This window comes from Pelecanus crispus, chromosome 1 (assembly GCF_030463565.1).
Source record: "Pelecanus crispus isolate bPelCri1 chromosome 1, bPelCri1.pri, whole genome shotgun sequence".
Taxonomy (NCBI): domain Eukaryota; kingdom Metazoa; phylum Chordata; class Aves; order Pelecaniformes; family Pelecanidae; genus Pelecanus; species Pelecanus crispus.
In genome coordinates, this window is record NC_134643.1 from 46,203,742 (window position 1) to 46,226,916 (window position 23,175).

Consider the following 23,175-nt stretch of genomic DNA (forward strand, 5'->3'; position numbering starts at 1 on the left):
GCTTTGTCTTTTCCCTTTACAAGTGAAACAATGAGTAGGACTTTCAATGTGGGAGTAGTTTGGCCAAAGATGGGTTTTCTAACAGATTTCTGGCTGAGTACATGTGAGTAGCATTTGAACTTGCTTTACTATTAAGCTTTTCCAAGCACTTTCACTAGGTTTTGATGCCTTCTCTCTTCTCCACTAAACTATAGGATTTTTTTCTGCAAAATCCACACTGGAACCAACTACTTTTGTGAGCTCTTTCAGCTAATTAAAGGAATATTTCATGCAGACTGGTGAATGTTCGAAATGCTCTCTCTTCTCTTGCCCCTTCTCCACCCTTTTTCCAGTCTTGCTGTTCCTTGTATCTGAAAAAGCTTCTGGATTCCAGATGGCTTTTGAACTTGCAATCAAAAATTTTAAGAGTGATGTTTATGCACAGCACTACATAAATGCTGAGTAATAATATAGCTGCCAGTCAAGATGATTTAGCTCCATTCACAAGCCCAAACTCATTTAACAATGGCTTATACTTGCTTTGACTGGCTGTAATGAACAGCCTGTGAGTACCATTGTCTACCATAAAATAAAAAGATGTCTTTTCTGAAACTCAGCAAGGTAGCATCTCTAATAGTTTTTGACTTTCATTTGTACTTTCAGAAATCTGCTTTTCTCTGTAAATTATCTTTTGAGTGCTGTGTCTATAATTGCTTTGTTCCATCAACAAGGAATCTTACATCATTTTGATGAGTGGCATCCTGAAAGGATGTGACACATGGAGTCAGATTTTCTTGGGCTAAGCTAAAGGTGGGCTGTTCTGTGTAAGGTCAGTCACCGTTGTATGAAAAATAAATGAACTGTAAAACAATGCTTAAAAAACCAGATAATGTTTATCATTTAAAATTCTCTAGCAGAAAACAGTTACTGTGAGAGCAGTTCAGAGTTTTTCTGTGATGCTGTGAAGCTCACCTAATCTGTCTTAGTTTCTCCACTTTATAACGAAATTACCTTATCTTTGTAAAATGCAACTAGAGAGAATCTTTGTAAAATGAACCCATATAATTTACATAATTAATTTACACAGTTTACCTAGTTTTCCTGATGCTGTTCTAAATGTATTCAACCTTGAAGTGAGAAATGGGCCTGGATCTGTATTCCTGTAGTTCTGCAATTATCACCTTAATTTCACTGGAGTAAACGGGGAATAGTATCATTTGTACTCCTGCTGTAAAATTCTGTGAAAAATTGGCATGAGTGAGATCAACATTCAGATCTATACATCTTTTTTGAAGTTTGAAATCCAAAGGTAAACTTTTCTCAAGTTCAGGTGCTTTGATTCAGCTCAGTATAGGTTTTTGGCTTGAACCTGGACTCGGGTTTGAAACTGTGCCTATTCTTTGCTAGTTAAATGGGATGAGTTGACTGTAGTTAGCGTGATCCAATATAGCTGGTAACACATTCATATTTTAGAAAAAGCTGGCAAGCTTGTCTTGAATTTGTATTTGTAGGAGCTTGTGACTGTCCTCTCCAGAAGGAAGAAGCAATGATGAGATAGAAGACGCTGCCAGAGTTATGACCATATGAAAAATCCAAGCAAGAATAGTGTAAGGGAGGGCTTATCCTTAAACTGATAGCAGATGCAAAGGCTCAACACTGGCTGTTTTGTGGCTTGGTATGCAGGATGAGAGAGAGAGAGAAGTTAACAGAGAAATACACGAAATACCTCCCAAAGAGAAACCAAACAAAGCAACTTCTTTGTATATTGTGGAAATGATGATGAAGGAACCTACCCGCTTCTGTCTTGGACTTCTGTGCTCCTGTCGCTTGTGGAAGGAAAGCAGGGTCGTGTCTGGGGCAATCATGCTTACTTATGCATAGCTGGCATTTTTTGCTCAATATATCCTCTTAATAAAAGTAACCCCAAAAGGCCTTGGGTATCAACTCAGTGTTTGGACAAAGAGGTAACAGTTTTTAAATTTAGAACTTTTCTAGGTGTGTGTTATGTTTCCTAGGGAGAACAGACCCAAAGCCAAAATCTAAAAATGTTCCTTTTTTATGGAGGGGTTGAGGACAGGAAGAGATGTTGGCTTTCAGAATGCTGTTATTTTCTGACTATCTGATTTTCTCTCTTCTGGCTCCTTTCACACAGTTAAGATCCAGTTGTGCTCCCTTTGGAATTCATGGCAGCATTCCCACTGACAGTAGTGGGATGGAGGTATTTTTGGCTCTGGGCATTTTAATCCTGATGTCCTGGCAAAATTCTAATACAAGTAATTATGTTCTGGCAACCTGAATCCTACCTTTATTAATTGTATTGATTATTTGTGTTTGTACAACACCTAGAAATTCTAGTCAGTCATGATGCTAAGAACTTTACTATCATGGAAGAATTGTATGTGCCCATTACTCTGGAATTATTTTGCCTGAAAGATGGACACATGGAAGATGGCATTCAGTTTTTGCTTAGTAGATGGAATGGAGTTCTAACTGCAAGTAATCTTTTACAGAAAGTGTCGTGTCTTAACCCCAGCCGCCAACTAAGCACCAGGCAGCCGCTCGCTCACTCTTCTCCCCCGGTGGGATGGGGGAGAGAATAGGAAGGGTAAAAGTAAGAAAACTCATGGGTTGAGATAAGAACAGTGTAATAATTGAAATAATAATAGTAATAGTAGTAGTCGTCATAGTAGTGGTAATAATATTTTAAAAAATGGTGAAAAAAACAACCAGAGGAACAAAACCCAGGAAAAATGAGTGATGCAACCACTCACCACCTGCCAACTGACGGCCAGCCAGTCCCCAAGCACCGATTGCTGCCTCCCGGCCAACCCCCCCAGTTTCTATACTGAGCATGACATCATATGGTATGGAATAGCCCTTTGGCCAGTTTGGATCAACTATTCTGGCTGTGCCCCCTCCCAGTTTCTTGCGCACCTGGCAGAGCATGGGAAGCTGAAGAAATCCTTGACTAGTGTAAGCACTACCTAGCAACAACTAAAACATCAGTGTGTTATTCTCCTGCTAAATCCAAAACACAGCACTATGTCAGCTACTAGGAAGAAAATTAACTCTATCCCTGCCGAAACCAGGACAGAAAGCCATGGGGCACATTTTCAGATTGTGTCTGTATTGTGCTGTATTTGAGCTATGTAGATACCTGTGGTAGCCAGTAGTTTAGCAGTGTGGTTTCCATAGACTCATGAAATATGCACTGTGGATGTACTTATCGTTGCAATTTGCTGTTTAAAAAAAAAACAACCACAAGAAAAGCAAAGAAACAAAAAAAAAGCCCCGAAAACCCCAGATGGTGGGAGCAAGGATTATATTTTTGGTGATAAGTTGCATACTTCTGTGTTTAGATTTCTAAACAAGTACAGTTACAGAAAGGAAAATGTTTTTTCTGATTTCAGCAGTAAAATTGATTCTTCTATTTAATGACAAACTGCAAAGCACTGAATGGAGCTGTGGAGAAATTAAGGACTTTGTCAATATGAATTTTCCTTTGTCTCCCATCACAAGGATGTTTCAGACTGTTAAATAAATTTAAAGTGTAAAATTTACAATGGCTGAGGCTGTTATGAATTGCTATGCTATTAGCAACCAGGCAACAACCATAGTAACTACCATTCCCTAGTGTTTTTTCTTGAATCTAACCAGAAGATTTTTGTTTTAAATTCATACATACACAAACACTGGGATCAATATATTATTTTTCTAATTTATGTTTTTCAAGGCAAATACTCTATAGGTCATGACTGTGTATCACAAGGATGCTTACTAGGCTTGAAAGGCTTAAAATAGGCCAGTGAATTCCCTCCAGATGGGCACAAGCCAGCCTGCCCTGCTGAAGCCTGCGTGACTACCTGGGAAGTGTCTTGGCATTTCTGGCCTTACCTTAACCATACTTTCAGGGAAAGAGATTTATAGGATGTGTTGAGCCAGAACACTCAGAGAAAGTAGTAATATTTATAGTAGTATATTCTATTACGCTAATTTAGCTGAATTAAACTGAAAAAAACCTGGGATTGTAAAAAATCATGGATTCGAACCATTACTAGATGATTTGACCTTTTCAATGTAGCTTGTACTATTTATATCATATTTAGGTAAATATATATATATAATTATTCTTTTTGTCAATGTAATGTTAGAAATGTGCATGTCACTGAGCTGGTAGCACCTGTTCTTGTGACCTGAACATTACAGGAGACTTGTAATGATGTCAGTGTTGCTATGCTGCAGAGGGGTGTTTCACTGCTACAGATGTTGCCTTTTGGTGTCAAAGGGGCACTATCAGAGTAGAAAATAAAATACCCCCGGCTAAAAAATTACTGGTTAGGAATGTAGGCATATGGTAGTAAAATCTGTATGAGGCATGTATGGTTTTATCTGTATAAATATGCTTGCTTGCGTGTTCTCTCTCTGTTACTAGGGTTAAGCTTTATAGAACTTGTATTGGTATGTCTGAATATGTTATCTCTTAGGCAGTTCAGGTAAGCTGTGTTTATCCCTATCAGAGCTTTGAAGGAAAAACCAACCACTTCTTTGTTAGCTGAGACTACTGTAGCTTCTCTTCTTCCAGCAGATATGTATGTGAAATATCCCATATTTTGTCATGTCCATATCCTTGACTGAAGAATGGGTGTGTTGTTTGCATTGAAATCTCAACTAATAAAGCAATCCAAAATTTTGCATCTTCACTTCTTAAAAAAAAAAAAAAGTCCAGTTATTTTAGAAAGTTCTAATAGCAACTTTTATCAATATACTTTCAAAGAACTCCTCCAGTAATTCCAATAATATTATGCACAGTTTAAATAAAAAAAGAACAGCATTTTTATTCAGATTCTTATGACTGAAGTAATTTGAGTTATATCTTTTTACAGAAACTGAAGATCTGTGCATCTGATAATTCAGGTCGTATGTCTATACATGTGTGAGTGTGTATGTGTGTTAGAGAAAGAGATACCTGTAATAATGAAGTGGTCTGTATCATAGCATATATGCACACATTTCTGACAGATACTTCATCCTCAGAAATGTTGAAAGCTGAAGGCTGATAACATATTTATAGTACAGTATATAGTGTTTACTAGACCAGACATTATTTTAATGAATGCCAGAGATGCTTATGTTCTAGAAAAGGTATAGTCTGGATACAGTTCAGAGCTATATGCATGTGACCACAGCAAATAAAGGGTCTTTTTGATCTGTTATCAGCATATTATTAAACAGAACTGGTTTCTGATTGTATAGCCAATGATTATTTATCTGAATATAAAGTCTGAATGGAAAGCATGAGTTGTACTCATTATATCTGTCTTTCTAACTACTTCACTCTGCTCTTTTTAATTTAAGGTTGCCTTTGCCTCCTGGAGCATTCTCAGGTCTTTGGGAAAATCAGGAAACATTCCAGAAGTTATATTTCCAAAAATTTCCAGTAAGAATTACAAGATTAATTACATAAACTTTTGGTAATCCTGCAGAACTTAATGATAGTAGATCTAAACTGGATAACATACAAAATTATCATATGTTATTTTAATGGGAGATCTTTGATATTTGTTATAGAATGAAAAACATTTCAAGCTAAAACTTTCTTTATACATACTTTTGCACACACTGGGGTTTTTTAAGATCTGAAACAGAACAAGTAAACCTCAAGCTTCTGAACATAAAAGTTGGTTTATATCATTTGACCTTATAAAAGAAATAAGCCTCGCAACCTTAGACTAGCATAGCTTCAAATGTACTACTACTACTATTGACATGTAATCATTCTAACTTAGTATCAGTCCAAAATATATACTTGCCCACCGTGCATGTAAATACATTGGAGGCTCCTTACTGAATTAGTTATGTTTCCTTGTCAGATAAATTATCCAAGGACTGGCTTCCTCCTAACTAGATTCGTCCTATGTGAATGTCTAGAATGGAATGTTTGGTTCAATAAAAGTAAATGAGTGAATTGATCAGGGAAATTATTTTTTGTGTGTACTTGCATCATGATGATGATGTATGTTTGGATCCAGCAAACAGGAATATCTTTAGGAGCATTTAACAACTGTCATTGTAATGTAACTATTCTATTCTCCTTGTGTAGATTCAGGCAACATCCTTCTCCAAGCTGTAAGGGATCAAAGAAAGCAGAATGGGGGAAAAATCCAGGTTTATGTATTGTCTTCTGTTCTGTCTTAACAAAGACTACAAAACCTTTTCTGCAAAGGGAGCTGCACGGTATTTTATGACATAAGAATGGTGAAAAATATCAGAGAATTAGATCTCTCAGGCACCAAAAAAATATTTCATTTGAAACAATCAGTTTTGTTTGTTGGTTTCATGGGAAATGAATGGATGTTCCTAGTACTATTTCTGAGTTTATTTTTGGTTGTGTTGTGTCTAGGGATATTATGATACTATGGATGCAGGTTATATGGATGAAGATGGCTATTTATATGTCCTGTGTCGAGCTGATGATGTGATCAATGTTGCTGGACACAGAATTTCAGCAGGTGCGATTGAGGAGGTAAGCATTGCCTGACAATGAAATAGAAGAATGAAGGATGAATAAAGCAAGCTGAGACTGAAAATCTCACAAAATCTCTTAATTTTCTTCCTGCTTTTTTTGATTACATTTGCATTAGTACTTTTAACAAAAAACATTAATTGTTTCAGGTCCTTCCTATTAAGGTGCTTTCCAGGACTATAATAAACTTAGTCAACAATAAGCAGTTTGTACCATGGAATTGATAAAACAGGCATGATTTGACATTTGAAGGTGGAGTTAAGGGGCACTATGGTAGCATGGGAAGCATTCCTGTAAGCTCTGATAACAGATTTATTTGGGAATATGTTAAGATAATGTAGGGTCAGCGTGCCAGGTAGTTTCACCAGCTACTGTAGTCTTAGGACTAGAAACTTTTATTCCTAAAATACAGTTTTTAGTTCACATAGACTCACTTTCAGTGCTTTTTCTTGATTTGAAGAGTTTCCTTCACAGTTTCTTGAGAGCTGTTTTGTCTCTTACTGTATGAGCAGTGCTAAATGAACAATGAAAATTTCTGTAAAAAAACCCTGCTGTTAAATTGAAAGTCATTAATGTAATACCCATGCAACTCAAAAAGTTGAAAATAGTGCAGTTCATAATAGTATCTGAATTTCACATCATTGTTCACTCACCTCTCTGGAACTGCTGTGATTGATTGCCAGTTACAAATTTCCCTGATGACATATCAATTGCTTATTCAGGAACTATAGGAAAAGGTGTGCTGGGCATGTACAAGGGAAAAATACACTTTTAAGAACTCTGAATTTAGCTGTTCGCTGAATCACAAACTAATCTGTTAGTAGTTTTTTGCTTTATAATGTCCATTAGTCTAGTGACTTTTTTTAAAAGCTAGAAAACTTAAAAGAGAGTAGAAGAAATTCTGATTACACAGAAGTTAACAAATTCAGATGAACATAGGCAATCCTTGGAGCATCGGTCAGCCAGGGAGCTGAACCAGTCACTGCCCTGACTTGGGTCTATGAAGCCATAAAGGTGTCTTTCAGTCCGCTTAAACCTCTTTCCCTTTGAAGTCAGTCTTTTGTGTCACTCTACTAAAGCACAGCAGGGAATCTCATCCCCACCCCTTACTGCTCTACTGCTCAAGGGCTGAGCTGGGCATTATTTCTTTGCTTCAGGCTGAATCTGAAGCTAGTGTAACAAATGATGAATTGAATGACCTCCTCAGCTGTATTACCTTTGTATCCATTGTCCCAAGCTCAGTGTCTCTGTTTTTCTCCCTGCCAGTTATGTCTTTCCCCTAGAAACAAAAAATGTTTCATCGCTATGAAATTCTAGAAGCTTTTCTATTCATCTTTTGAACCAAGCTAAAAACCAAGAGTGTTGTTAATGCATGCACAGCAAATTGCTAGTTAAATGGGAGAGCATTAACAAGACCACAATTAGCTCTTCAGTAAGATCAGTAAATAAAGAAAGAGGTTCATTGAATCGCCATCTAATTAAGTGACAGTCACCTTGTTGAGCAAGTATATTATCTGCATTTACATTATAGCTGCATTACAAGCTTAACAAGTTTTTCCTTAGTGTTTGACTAAGAATTTCAGCTTCATTATGTTCTAAACAATTGGTTTCTCTGTCTAAGGTATCTATTAGTGTCTGGGGCTCCATCTTCACTGCAGTGCAGTAGGTGTTACTGTTTCGCTTGCCAATCAGTGAATGTTAGCCATTTTAGTAACCTCAGCTTGTGTTGATCCATCCATCTCTTTTGTCTGTACATCTATGGTGTCCCTGCTTGCCTTGACTCTTTTCCAAAAAGCCCAGATCAAATCTTGCCTATCTGAGGCAACAGACTTAAAATTGAGGAATTGAGCATGAGAAATCCCCTTCCTGATGGTGGGGTTTCTGTCTGCTGCCACATTAGACATCCATCCTTGTGCCTAGTGATCATTCCAGGAATGCCATTTCACTTTCTTGAGACTTTTCTTACTTTTAAACAATTTGAAAATGTCTAGTACTGATTCTGTTCTTCTTTTCAGCTGTTTTACAAAGTTTGATAATTTTTAAATTAGTATTTACACTTTCAATCATTTGAAATGAGCTGTCCTAAAGTCAAAGGCGTGTTGATAGGATTTTGTGTAGATTAGTGAAGAAAAATATTGCAGTGATTGCAATATTCCAGCTTAACATACAACTTTTATGAACAAGGGGCAGACTGGAATGACACAAACAAGCTACTACAAAACAACTTGGCAACACATAAATCTCCACCATAGGGGACCTGTTGATGCCTGATAGGTAATTATGGTATTGATGGTAATGTCAGATTACTGCAGGCCTTTTTCCTGTGCTTTTGTGAAAAGCACAGTTCCTCTGGTTGTAGGCCTTACTAGTCTGCTTTTCCATAATTCATTGCATTTTCTTCTTTTTCTTTTTTTTTCTATGGCAATCAAGTTGCTGTGGTGAGGGTCAAGAAGTCAGAGCAGGAAAGAATGGGTATTTACAGCAGGAAATGGAATGCATTATTGAGGCTCTGGACTAGAAGTGGCTGAAGCTCGTAGGTGTATGTGATGCATTGAAATACCATGGAGATTTGGAGTTGCGGAAGATTAATTCCTGTATGATTTTTCAGTTTGGATACAATGACTTCCTGGACAAAGTAGACTCCATGTGAATTTAAATGCACTTGTGTATATTTAGCTTCAGCATTTTTGCAGCAGGCTCTTCTGTCCTTCTAGCTCTGGAATGAGCGCAATCAGAACTAACTCCAGGCTGTTGCTCTTGCTATTCTAGGTACGGCTTGTGCATATCCCATTTCATTACTGTGAAAAACGTACAGTTTCAAAAGGTGTGCGTAAATGGTCATGCTTTTGTACTTTGATAGAGCATGCTTCTAATATTAAGCTAAGTATTTCCCATTTGCTTTTTTGTAGCATGGGACATTTCTGGGATCATAGTTTGTGAAGTGAGTATAGCTTCTGTCAAACAAAGCATGCAAGAAACACTGTGCAGATTTATTTTGCTAAAAACTACTTGATGTGTGTTGTAGTGACCATGGCACAGACAGCCAGTTTCTCCTTCCTGGTTTGACTACAAATCTTAAGGATGGTGAAATCTGCATTTAGGATGGGTTGTGGAAGACCCTTTGAATTGTTCCTTCCACCATTGGTTTCACAAACAGGACACATGAGAGCCTCCCTTTTGTTAACTGGAACAGCTTCTTAATTGATATTTTTTTTCTCCTGTCTTCTCTGTACCTTTCCCATCTTCTTCCTCATGCTCATGCCATTATATGAGTAGCCAATGCAAATGTGGTGTTCCTACTTAAAAAAAAAAAATCCCTTATTCTTAAAACTTCTTTTGGTTAGTCTTCCTTTCAGTCATCCCACTGCCTTTGATTTTGACAACACAGTATGTGAAGATCTGTTATTGGCAAATGTACAGTCCTTGTATGCACAAATAAATTAATATGCACAGTCACATTATGTGACCTCTGTGTGGCCTTTGTGTAGGGTCACGTTAGGTCCTCTTTGTGGTTGAGTACAGGGGATATGTTGAAAGCACTGTTGACAGCAAGAAGCCCCAAGGAACACTGATAACTACATGAAAAGAGCCAGTTGCTTTGGAAGAGAATTCACAACTGCCGGTATCTTAAGTCCAGCTTTGTCCCAGACTTAGTGACACACTTCTCAGTATGCACTTGGTGACTTTTTTCCAGGAAGTGGAAACCTCAGTTGGCTAATTGGAAAGAAAAGAGAATCTTTTACTTCTTTTCCTAAAAGAGAGTATGAGGTATTAGTGCTACTGTCCATCACTTGTGTAATCGCGTAAATGTGTAGTAGGAAGGAGGGGACTCTGGTTTAATTCCCTTTTTTGTCTAAGGAGGCTGGCACCTAATGTTTCCAAGAGAGTGAGCTGAACTAGGCTGGCTGTAAGCTGACGTTGGGCATGTATTTGGCTTTGGTTGAAACTATGCCTTTGTGCAGCAAAGAATGAAAAAGATAGGAGCAGCCAGAGAGAATGAACCAATATGACTTTATAGCCCTGTAATAGGAGTGCTTCTGTGGTTTTGGTCCTTAGTCCATGCACTTAACTTCATGTTCAGTTGGTTAGAGCATGGTGCTAATAACGCCAAGTTCACAGGTTCAATCCCTGCTCACTGCAGGGGGGTTGGGCTCGATGATCTCTCAAGGTCCCTTCCAACCCAAAGCATTCTATGATTCTATGATTCTATGTTATTCATAATGTTAAACTAATGTTATTTGTTCCAGCAAAGATCTCACTAAAAAACCAAAGATGTGATACTCTCCCACAGCTGTAAGGAAATCACCTTTGCTTTTTTCTATATTTGTACCTTGTGCTGTCAGTTTTTATTTCTTACGTTTGTTTGAAAACTACACATAAGTGTGGATGAAAGTATACACACATGTGCATCAGCAACATGTGTAATTGGAATTCTGAGGTGTACTGACTAAATACTTTTTGCTGTCAAAATGTAAGAAATAAGTCTATTTTTTATGTCCATGCCTATGGAATTTTTTCACTGAAATGTTCAGTTATTATTAGGTCAGTTTAGTTTTGTTTTCTGTCCCTCAGTGTGTTCTCTTCCATCACGCTGTGGCAGACTGTGCTGTTGTGGGCCAGGAGGATCCTTTAAAAGGACATGTTCCATTCGCGCTGTGTGTACTGAAAGAAGGTGAGAGCTTGCTGCTACTGATGTTACTAAGACTTGCAAAAGTCCCAGAAAGGTTAAAGGATATGAACTTCTTCACTAGGTACAAAGACAGAAGAAGAGAAGATTTTGGAAGAGATTGTTGAGCAAGTTAGAACTAACATTGGTCCAGTAGCAGCCTTCCAGAAGGGCGTGTTTGTGCAACAGCTGCCAAAAACACGCTCTGGGAAGATACCACGTTCAGCTCTTTCTGCACTTGTCAGTGGAAAGCCATATAAGGTAAACTGGAGATGTATGCTTTAGTGAATTAGGCACATGTGTGCATCCAAAGACACAACATCATGGTTTCAATTCTCTAGACCATTCTGCAACTGGTGCATGACTTCAGGTAGTACATTATATTTTATTTCTACCGTAGCTTACCCAAAAGATTTTCATGTTCCAGAGCTTTCCAGATACTTTTTCTTGATTGCTTTTGAAGGCTAGATTTAGAAGGTTCTCTGAATGAAATTCTGTTTTACTGTTGAAGGACTGCAATCTACTATCACATGCTTCTGTATATTCTTCCTTTTCAGATAACACCGACCATTGAAGATGCTAGCGTGTTTAAACACATTGAGGAAGTGCTAAAGAAAAATTAAATGGGATAATACGTTTATATCAAACGGGTCAGTTACTGAAGTACACAGAGACTTTCTGTTAGGAAATACCACATTTTAAAAACTAGTAATGATTTGGGACTAATTTTTTTTTTACTTCAGAAATGTTTACTGTGTACTTTACTGTATTGTCACAGCCAATGAAGCATACTAACGTCTCTGCATGTTGTCATTATATGCTGCATATTAAGATTGCTAACAATTGCGAATAGAATTCATACATTTCTGTAGCCATAAAGGGAAGGAATCACTGCATTATCTATCTTGTATGATGTCATGTAACCTTACTTTTTAATCCATTATTGTATAACGTGACTGGTAACTTGAGTTTGGCTAAAACAGCTTGCAAAAGGTAAGTCATGAACTGGGGACAACAATAAATAGGAATTCTAATGTGAACATTATTGCAGACATAAATTGTCCACACTTGTAAATTATGAGCCTTTATGTCTTTTAAAATTTTATAAATTTTAAAATTAGTCTTCTTGATTCCACTGATTTTTTTTTTCCTAAGTCTTTCTGCTATAAATTAGATTCCTGTAATTTTTTTACTCAATAACTTTCTGAAGTGTCTTTTTTTGTAGAATGAAAGATAATTTCTGGCTTTCAAATCTGTAAAAATCTTGATTTGTCCATTTGTCCATATCCATTCAATAAAAACAATGTATTTTAAATAAAGCTAGGCATTTAGCCTTTGCATTTTCTGACAATTTTGTTGTTGTGGTTTGTATCACTCACAATAAGGATAACCAGAATGTACTTTTGCTGACATAATTAGATGTTTCAGGCTCACTGAGATACATACAACCAAGAAATTTAGCAAATACCGATACTAGACAGCCCATTCTTGCCTTTATAGGCCATTTCAAAATACTTACAGGGTTCTCAACAAGCCAGGGGATGGAGGATACACCCTCTACATAGATTACTTCTCAAGCTGCAGGTTTTTAATTGAACAATAAATGTGAAAATACTTTTTAAATTATATGTTCACAGAAAAGTTTAAAAGCAGAGAAGTTAAATTCAGCAATGATTTCGAGAGGAAGAAACAGTAAGCAATACGCAAATACAGATGATGTTGGTATAAAAGAGAGGTTCCGTACCTAGGCTAAGCTAAGGTAGAATTTAAGTCTAGACATATTTTTCTGTGGCAGTGTGTCCTCAAAAGAGTCCAGGAATACTATTATCTCCTATAGGGTAGAGGTAAGGATGACAGCCCTGTTAAGTGATAAAATAAACCAGCAGATTGATGTATGAGCTATAAGGTGCTAATTAACAGGAGCCATACCCCAATGTTGCCTTGTGCCTGTGACCTTTTTTTAGAGTCAATGAGCTCTACCAATTAGGTAGGAAATAAATAAAATGTCTGTGTGTTTTTTTCACTAGGTACTGCATGCAGGTGAGCAAACCATGTTGAACCAGGTCACACAGTTATATCATAAAACAGCCTAGTTTGAGTCTGTGCTGTGCTTCTTTTTTGCCAAATAATTGCATAAGGTAGCCACCCTGCTCAGCTATTTGATTTAGTTGAAAATCACAATCTGAACAGGGAATAAAAACATTTACAGACTGAGTAAAGGCTAATGATGCTTTATGGTAGATGCACTAACTAATACAGATTAGCAATTTATATGTGGGAGTAATTTCGCTCCTCAGAGATGTCCTGATAACTTTTTTGAAATACTTCTTTTATAAGTTGCAGTTAGTTGAAGATATTATTTTCTTCTCGATGGATTATTCAAGTACCAAGGCTTTAATAGGAAGCCCATTCCAAATAATGGAGTGCCTTGCAGAGACTGCTGAGTATTTTTAACTTTCACAATGCTACAACTTAGCAACCTATGCTGAACAGCTACAGGGCAAGAGTGAGATTTTGGGAGTTGTCACTGATGGTTTTTTTTTAAATCAGTGAGAAACTACAAGGGTCTTGTCACAGAGAAACTGTGGCACATTGATGAGGTGCATGGCCATTACTGTTTTGTACAATGAAAGCTGAGACCTTAAGTTGTGTATGTTTGCTGTAGTTATGCCAGTCATCATGTTGTAATTGCAGAGGCAGGGGAGGAGAACTCATTAGCAAGAGCACAAGCCCTCTAGTAAAGATACTGCAGTAGGATGTAGAAGAGAATTAATTTCCTAGATCTTGTATAGTTTTCCCAATGACATCTCATATTCCTACACCAGTTTCTCCATTTATAAGGAAAAGTAGCCTGTTTCTAGTTCGAGGGTCTTTTTTTTTTTTTTTTTTTTTTTTTAAGGAAGAGACAATTAATAATGGCCTTTAAAAAAAAAAAACAGTAGTAATGGATATTTAGGCACTTACCTTTTTGAGGGGCTATTTGCTCATATTAATTTTGACAAGAAACAATTCTGTCCTCTGAACTGTTTGTGAAGAGCTTGAATAGTTAGCATTCTTAAAGTGTCTCCATGACAAAATGTTTGTAGTAACTTCTGCTTTCTGAGGAAGCCTGAGCTTTTTTTGCTTTGTATTTTTAATTTTCTTTCTTTTTTTTCTGTTTTGGTGGGAATCATTTAAGACCAAGACTGGCCTAAAAGAGAGGGGCAGAATGGTCAGGTGTACTCTGCCCCTGCACTCTGCTACCGCCCTAGTACTGCGGAGGATTCCAGAAATGCCATAATCTCATTCATCAGCATTCAGAAAACCCAGACAAAGAAAGCCACCTTATTGCAGCAGTACAGTATGGAGAGATAGTTGTTTTACAGGCATTGCTTTTGTTTTACAGAGCCTTTTGCTGAGGAACTGTGATTGCAGAATGCTTTGTCTACAGCTTTAGCTTTGTGCCAAGCTGGAGAAAGGGAGAAGGAGTAGTCATTCTTGTGCATGGCTCTGGTGCTGCCCAGCAACCTGGTTATACCGTCAAGGAAGAATAAGCCCACTTAATAAGTGGTAGGAGAGCACTGATTTTTTTTAATCTTGTTTTTAGAGAGAAGTATGTGGGTAGATCTGAATGGTCAGGGTGTTATTGAAACAGCGATTTCTAGCGGATGAGAGTAGAGCTTCAGCTCATATGGGGGAGACAGGAATGTAGTAGGAGTTTTTTATATATTAGCCTTAGATCACACTGAAGTCATGATAATACACTCTTAAAAATATATTTTTAATTCTTCTGGGCCGTTTGCTTCCACTGTGGGAATAAATAATTTGGGTGTGCTGTACTCCTAGGGCAGGATACCTGCAGCTTTGGTCGCAAGATCTTGCTCATTCTTTTCCCCAACACACCTCATTCCCCTCTGCCCCCTAAATTTCAGTGTGAGCTGTGGCAATGCAGGTTGAAAAAGAAATTCTGTAAAATGGGAGCTGGCATTTATGAGGGGAAGTGTATTCAAATGATACTGCAACCACTGAAAATGGTGTTAGCATTGCTTTACTTTGTGACATTCTGGACTAAAATAATCCAAAAGCAGGTTGAGGGAGGGGAAGAAGGAACATCAGCAATGATGTTGGTTAAGCGTGAGGAACTGTACGTAAAAGAGCCATGTCTTTATACAGTTGTGTGCTAACCCAAGCCATCGTATTGCACCCATCAGCAAGTTCAGTGCTCCCTCTCGTGGCAGATTCTGACCAGTAAATCCATCGTAACTCATACCTGTTAGTGGCAAAACGTGTTTATGCTTAGCTATGAAAAGTATCTGGCATCCGGCTATTTTAATGCTACTACATACCAAGCTTAATAGACTTATAAACACAAATAGCACTGAATTCTTTTTTTTATTGACATTGGGGGAGAAAAATCTTTCACCATCTGATTGACTGAAGTTTGCCAAATGAAAATAGACAAAACAAATGTTTATGTACGTGCAAACATTGCAGATCAAACTGCTAAAAGAAATAACTAAAAGACAGGTCTTGAGCTAAGATCAAGCAGCAGAAAAATAGCAAATAGGTAAATGACTATTAAGTAGGTCTTACTTTGAAACTTCCCATTTAAACAAAGAATAAACAACAATAACACCACCAAATAAAGCCACAGCAGGTAATAGTTGCTCTTCTAAACTTTTTTACACTATATATTAATCACTCTGTCTTTCAGTTATTTCCTCTGATAAAACTGACTTCTGCGAAGTCTCAGCAAGGCCATCTTGGCTAAAAGCATAACGTTAGATAGGAGCCTGTCTAATGCCCTGTTATAATGAAGAAATGGTGGGGTTTGGCTTCTCTTTTCTTTCATTTTCTTTGTTGAATATATCTGGAAACAAGAATCTGATTCTATGTAAATATTAGATTTAATTTTCCAATGCTGGCTGGTGTCTGAAGATCCTGGAACGAAAAGGTGGCTCTTGGTAAAGCAAAATTCTTCTTGGTCCAAAGGTAACAGAAGAAAGTTTTGGGTTTGGTTTGGGTTTTGGTTTTTTTTTTTTTTTTTGTATAAATCATTTTTTTTAAATTGCTTTTTTTTTGTAAACAGTTCTTCTGGGTTTATTTGTTAAGAGGTGAGCCATCATGGTGCTTCTCTATAGATATCTGACATTTCCATTTTGTCTTTAGAGGTCCATTTTGGCTCCAGTTCCAGGTTATGTCATTCTATTATACAACATCAGAGGCAGGTGTTCGACTTTAAATATTGACAGATTTTTTTCAGTAGGAACATGTTGAAGCTTCTAACTCTGCTAAACATATTCATTTGACTGTTACAATCCAAAAACTGTAAAAATGGTGGAATGGAAAGATACAAACAGTATTATTGACACTGTATTGTCAAATGTGTGCACTGAGACCCCATGTAACCATAGATTTTATTTTTAAAAAATCATATTTATATCCATTTACATAAGACTTACACATTTTAAAAGAAATACATACACAGTAAATACGTAAATGTTTAGTATTTTACAATAAAACAGATGGAACAATGTAAAAATGAGTGACTTCATTTGATAAAAGCTTTGGATGTGCACTACTGCCAAATTTCTGATGACAGAGATGCTGAGAGGAAAGGGGGAGGTTGTTTTATTTTTCTTTTTTAATTAGTAATTTAGGTATTTTTTTTTTACTCTTGTCTTTAACTAACCAACACATGGAAGGAACATCATATCTGTTTGTCTGATATACCTCATGTATTCTCTTCCCTATTACCCTGTTCTTGCAGAGAGTTTTAATGCTCTTTTTCCTAAGTAGTGGTAGTGCACTTCAGGTAAAGTAGAAGAAAGAGATGACATCTAAGGGAAAAAATAAACAAACATTAATTAGCGAGATTCTTTGATTCTACTTTGGTCCAGGATGCAATGACACCAGAAAATATTATAGCACTAAGTAAGCTATTGCATGGTTCACTAAAACATGAGTTTTGAGTATCTGAGGGAGACATGCATTTGTTGTTTTAGATCTGCAACATAAATCTATTAATAATGCATTTTAATCTTTACTAATGTATACTGATTCTTGTCCTAGATTGAAACAAACTCCTGCTTATTTTCATTTTACAGTTGCTTTCTTGATGCTTTGATTCAGCACTGGGGTTAGTTTCCTGCATCTGTAGACTTTTGCCTGTTTGGCAGAAGGCTGAACACGCGTTTTAAGTGTATAGACCTTGTTGATATACTCTGTGATTCTCCTTGTTCACTGCAGCTTGATAGCATTTATCTTTTTCCACCCTGATGATTTCTTTGCTATGGACCAGCTGTTTCCAGATTATCATTCACATCTTTTTTTGGAACTCTTCTTCTCCATCTGTCTGTACAAATCCTCTTTGGAACCCTTCATTGATAAAGTGCATAGTTGATTTTACCAGATCCCCTTTGACGTTTCATTAGAAGAAAAGTGAAACTAGTATGTTCTATAGCTCCAGCCTGTGGCGATGGAACTGTCCTGGCTGAGCCTTCTGACTTGGTGGTGACAAGTATTTCATAAGAGAAAAGTGCTGGGAAAACTTACTGTGACTGCCAAATCCACTGGCTGTGTAATGGCATTGCAGAGGCTCAGCTGGGCAACATACAGCTACCACAGCAGAGACCTTGACCCATCCCATGTGCTCTGTGGTAAACTTCTTTGCAAGATTAAATGGCCAGACACCAGCAGTCTTAAATGTTCTTAAAATTCTGATCTTGAGAATGCACTGAAACTGGGCTGCGCAGAGTATGCTCACATTCTGAGAATGTCAGTTCATGGTTTCTGGCAGCTTGTCATGGTGGTTTCAACAAATATTTAAAAAAAAAAAAAAACCTGAAATGCAACTTGCAAGCATATGAGTTGAACCCAGCTGTTGTGAAGAAACACCCTAAGACACTGTAAGGTTTTACCTGGTATTGTTGGCATAAACTATTTTGAAATACAAGGCTTTGACATTCTCTGTAAGAAAGGTGAGTAGCAGAATGCAAGAATCTGCAGCATGCCTGTGATCACAGGCATCCTCATTTGTTCCGCGTGCAACCTGTTTGCAGCTTTCTTTTCAGTCTGCTCTTCATATGCATATTCCCCTTTAGTATTAAAAAAATTCTTTTATATTGCTGTTGCATGATAGCTCATCCAGCTATCTTTCTGCTTCTTTCTTAGAATCAGTCCCTGATTCTATGCATGCAGATAGTTTAGTCGCCAGAGTAACATAACTACTGATCTATTCTAGGCAAGGTGTTACAAGCCTGGGTTTCAGTTACAGACCTGGATCTGGAAAATTTCAGGAGGTGTGTTGTAATGAAGAATCTTCCCTTTTGTCCAAGTATCAATCAGTTCCTTCCATGAAGAAACTGTTACTCAGGAACTGTGATCACAAGATTCTGAAAAGTCTTCCTGTTGCCCTTCAACCAACTTCATGTTCCCCCATATAAGCAGTTTTTTTTATGTTCAGGTAATTTTTTTAAGTTTTCAAGTTCGATATAATAATGAAGGAAGTCTTTTCCTTGCGTATTTTTTATATAATTTACTGAAATCCAAAATTATTTTAACTTGCTCTTTGGTTTCTCACCTGCATGACATTTTGAAATTGCACTTACGAACAGTGCAAACAGAACTAAAGTTCTAGTTCATACCATCTTGTTGCTTCTCTAAAAGGGGCATATGGTAAGTGAAAAGAAATAGTAGTATATTAGTGTCAGTCATCCTTATAAATTAGTCTTTGCAATTTAGATGTAAATTTGATATTCTTATAGAACTCTCGAGCATTTCAGATTAGGATGTAATTGGCAGAGTAACAGACAAGCAGCAAGTACTGATGTGATACTATCACTGATACTTGAAATGCTACTAATATTCCTATAGAAATTGAAGTTAGCTTGTACAGCTTGTATAACTTTTTATAAACATATTTCTTCTCAAAATACGTAACTCGCACATACATCTAATGGCAGCAAAGTTTGCTACTTTGTTTCTGGACTGCTACTTTTTAGACATTTTTTGAATACAGTGGGAATAAACAGTTTGGATAATCTTAAGTTAATTTTTGTTAACATACCAATTTTCAATTTCTGCCCTTGTTGCATTCTTCAAACCTATTGGAAAATATCACCTCATGTGCCTGTCCCATTTCTATTGGCCTAATAGATAGCTTGGTGTTTGAACTTAATTTCTTGGTCATACTTTATTGCTCTCAGCACTGCAATTCTGAAGTATATAGGAGAAAAGATACGCATCTCTGCTATCAGTTCTACCCCCACTAAACCCAGTGAGAGTACTGTCATTGACTTTACTGACGTAACACCAAGCTGTAATCTATACTCACTGCAGGGGGGTTGGGCTAGATGATCTCTCAAGGTCCCTTCCAACCCAAAGCATTCTATGTGGTGGTACTACATACATACACATAAAAAGATTTATATATTTTATGTGCTTCATCATCATCTTTGTAGGACCAGCTGCTAAACTTACCTATTTTAGAAAAAATAATCTCCTGTGCTTGTTTTTCCGTGGTGGTATGAAAAGTTCCCTTTTCTACTAGATTAAGAATTTATACTCTTGCAGTCTCCTGAAGACGTATGAAGTAAGGCTTATGTCATCAGTAGGATCCTGAGCAACCTACATTTTCTACTGGTAACATTGCTGTTCCTTAAGCACTTTTTGAATATGCCCAGAATTAGTAAATCTGGATGGCCCCAAGCCTTTCCCAGTCTTGGGAATCTAAAAAAAGGACTTGAAGATCCTGGCATGTCTTTTCTACAATATGTAATAATTCTACAAAATGTAACAGCTATCAAAGCATTTTTAATGCCTGGTGAGGTTTTGGTGCAATCCAGATATTCTTTCCAGCTCTCCTACAAATCCCTGAGTAACTCAATGGAAAACTGTTTTACTGAGAAAATATTAGCATGAAATGGTGCCATATTGATGAAAGCGCTCATCAGGTTAGTGTTTTTTGCAAAACTTGTGATGTAGCAGAAAACAGTGTATTTTGGCAGAACTCTGGAAGAGCAAATCTGTGAGATTCATAGTCATGTTCAAAAGATAAATGGTGAGAAATGCAACATGAATTCCAGTACTAGATTTGATGCAAAGTTGCCTCTAGCTCAGAATATACTTTCTTTGCCACTGGTCAATTCTGAATGACTTGAGAAGTGCAAGAATCTGTGTAATAGATAACTTTGGAAGATTTTTCTGAATAGGGGAAGTTTTGTTCTAGCTTTATGCAGCTACCTGATGTTCTAAATTGAGCCATATCTCTCATTTAAAAAAAAAAAAAAAAAAAAAAAGTAAATCAAAAAGTAAATCTCTTCTGCCTAGCTCCTGGTAGAACTACTGCAAGTTCTTATAAAGTAAATTCACTCCCTGCGCCCACTGCTGTCTCTCCAATTCTAGCTTTAAGTTTGAGAGCATGCGAAATACGTTATGATTGGTGAGCTATCATCTGAACACAGCTGTCTGAAAACTTTTGTCTTATCTGCTAAAGTGGTTTCAGCAGAAAGAACCTGCTGTTTGAGATGGGGAAAAGAACAGCGTAGCATCTCCTGGACTGAGCTTGAGACTGTTGTGATCAAATGACCACCCTAGTGAGCCTGAGTTAGGTGCTCCGCTCCATGCTGGCTCTTGCTTGAATAATGCCAACGAATACTGGGTGTAGTGTGCAGTTACAAAGAGCTTTCATGATGGCCCCTTATGAATACTCACAACAATTCAGTGCTGGCTTCTTTGCTAGGCCTTGTCAGCATGAGTATGTGCGAACTGTTGAGCTGTCTAACCTCTGCAGTCGTGATGAAGCAACTGCAAATTGCAAAAAAAAGAAACAAACCAGAACCTCTTTAGAATCATGAAGAAAACAAATCAGTCTGTTTCCCACTGGAAGGGTGACTATTAAATTGCTCTGTGGCTTTCTATGACATGATCTGGGCATGGTCTAGTTCAGAACTCAGAGTTTCTTCATGTCTGGTGTAGTACTGAAATCTGTTTTAAGTGAATACAGTTTAAAACTCAACTTTGTCTTTATTTTGTCGGAAGTCCTAATACCTGTACCTATCATGCTGTTTAAATACTATAGTGGTCTTAGCACTGGGAGATAGGAAGCCAGATCCTGGATGAAGATGTAGGTCTTCAAAGCTATCTACCTTTAAGTCTACTGAGTTCAGTACCCAGCTGAATAATAAACTGTCTGTTTAGACCTCAAGTAAATGACTAAATCTCCCTTGTGCCTTAGTTCCCCATCTGTAAAATGGGAATAATATCTTCTACATCATAGCATGGCTAGAAGATGAAATCCATGAAGGTTTGTAAGGTTCTTAGCTAAATGTGGGCCATGGAAATGCCTAGGGAGCTAGTACCTTTATTTGTACATGGAATTTGTCTTGGAAAGGATTCTTGTCTTATAGCTTGATCATTGTCAAAAAGTGCAGGATTAAAAGCAAAGCGTGCGCATGAGCAGTGGAGTCAATGGATTTCAGCGATGCAATCAGTAAATTATTTCATCTGTAACTGTAACTAAAGTATAGTTTCTAAAGGTGAGAAACTTTAATGGAATTTAGATGGCAATATTGTCATACCAAGTTCATTCAAGAGTTACAGAATGTAATTGCTACAAGCAGCGTATTAAATTACTTTGAGACGAGTCTATTCATAGGCCTAATTTATCTTATGAGGAAATAAACAGCAGTATTGAAATGGGCCAGTCTGTGCACTGGTACTTCTCAGAACTTAAGGCATACGTGGCTTTGTCATCCATTTACCTGAAGGAATAGTGGCAATGGGATTTGTCCCTTCTCCCTGCCCTCTTACAATGATTTTAAAATTTTACTTATTTTTTAATTATGATCTGCTTGTTACTTTTCTAATCATTGCTGAGTTAGTGCATCTTTTGGAAATCGAAAGATTTCCAGAGAAAATTAAGACTGGTATACAGTAACTCAATTAGTACCTAAAATTCAGTATTTGCTAACTACACTGCCCGTCTGATTGTTATTGTTAGCAACTTGAGTTATTTGATGGTCAAGGCTAAGCTAGTTAGTTTGAAAGTCAAATAGGAAAATAAAGGTGATAGCCCTTTCTAAATTCATTCTATAAAATACACTCCATATGCTGGAGAGGCTAACGAGCTGAAAAATTTGCTTAGATATATGCAATCATAGATGAAAGTCAGTAAATTAATTCCTCTCTTTCTGAATGTTTCCTTTGCAGATCTAGCATGGATAGATTGCCTTTTTTTTTTTTTTTTTTTTTTTTTTAAATAACACTGACATTCTGAAGCAAACCTGAAAAAAATCAATAGTATGCCAAGTCAGTGCTTTTCCATTCCCTAAGTCAACTCTTCAGGACTCCATTCACCCTAGTTATGTGAACGCAGCCGCTCTGGTGCAAAACAGACATGCACTAGAAGTCAATTTAGCATGCTAGAATAAGCCTCCTGCTTTTCAACAGTAAGTGCAGAAATGACAGCATACCATCAGTCGCCATCTTCCGCGACTGCCCTGATGTTGTGGTTAATCTGAACCCAGCTGGCAGCGTTTCCGAGGAGCCCGGCATCATGCTGATCCCATGAACCTCACGCGGAGGAAACTGTCGTCGCCAGGAGGGGCCACGTCTGAAGTTCTTGTCGTCGCTCTGTCAACACACAGAGTTGTATTTGATAAAGAAAAATGAAATTTTTGATTAATTATCGTGCTGTCTACTGCCTCTCCCACCGTCAAATGTATTCCACAACTATCTGGCTCTGTTGCACTGCATCCAGTAACTGCAATGCATTTGAGACACTCTTGTAAAATTAAGTGCTTTAGAAATCTTAAATGCTAGGGTGGAAAACTCTTAAATCTCTGGCTTGATATAGGAGAGGATTTTAGTATCAGCTAAAGTAGAACTTCCTTAAAAGTCAGATCTCTTCCAAATACACAGAAAGTGCAGTGGTTTGACAGTGCATTAGGAGGCTTACGTAAAGTGCTAATAAAGAATTAAACACTCATGTGCATGCACAGAATTCATAGGCATCTCACATTTTCAG

General features: G+C 37.3%; 2 protein-coding genes across 5 annotated transcripts in view; one reads left to right on the forward strand and one right to left on the reverse strand.

The window, feature by feature from the left end:
• Window positions 1–11,791, forward strand: part of ACSS3 (acyl-CoA synthetase short chain family member 3) — a 97,859-nt gene extending 86,068 nt beyond the window's left edge. The window contains exons 12-16 of the mRNA XM_075725971.1: window positions 5,335–5,416; window positions 6,380–6,502; window positions 11,075–11,174; window positions 11,254–11,429; window positions 11,726–11,791. Coding sequence (XP_075582086.1) covers window positions 5,335–5,416; window positions 6,380–6,502; window positions 11,075–11,174; window positions 11,254–11,429; window positions 11,726–11,791 — 547 coding nt within the window. The remainder of the gene's footprint in view (window positions 1–5,334; window positions 5,417–6,379; window positions 6,503–11,074; window positions 11,175–11,253; window positions 11,430–11,725) is intronic.
• Window positions 11,792–20,895: 9,104 nt separating this feature from the next.
• PPFIA2 (PPFI scaffold protein A2) overlaps window positions 20,896–23,175 on the reverse strand; it is a 345,661-nt gene continuing 343,381 nt past the window's right edge. For all 4 annotated transcript variants that reach the window (XM_075727716.1, XM_075727714.1, XM_075727718.1 and 1 more), the window contains 2 exons: window positions 22,622–22,781; window positions 20,896–20,954 (listed from right to left, as the gene is read on the reverse strand). In XM_075727716.1, the coding sequence (XP_075583831.1) occupies window positions 20,896–20,954; window positions 22,622–22,781 (219 nt within the window). The remainder of the gene's footprint in view (window positions 20,955–22,621; window positions 22,782–23,175) is intronic.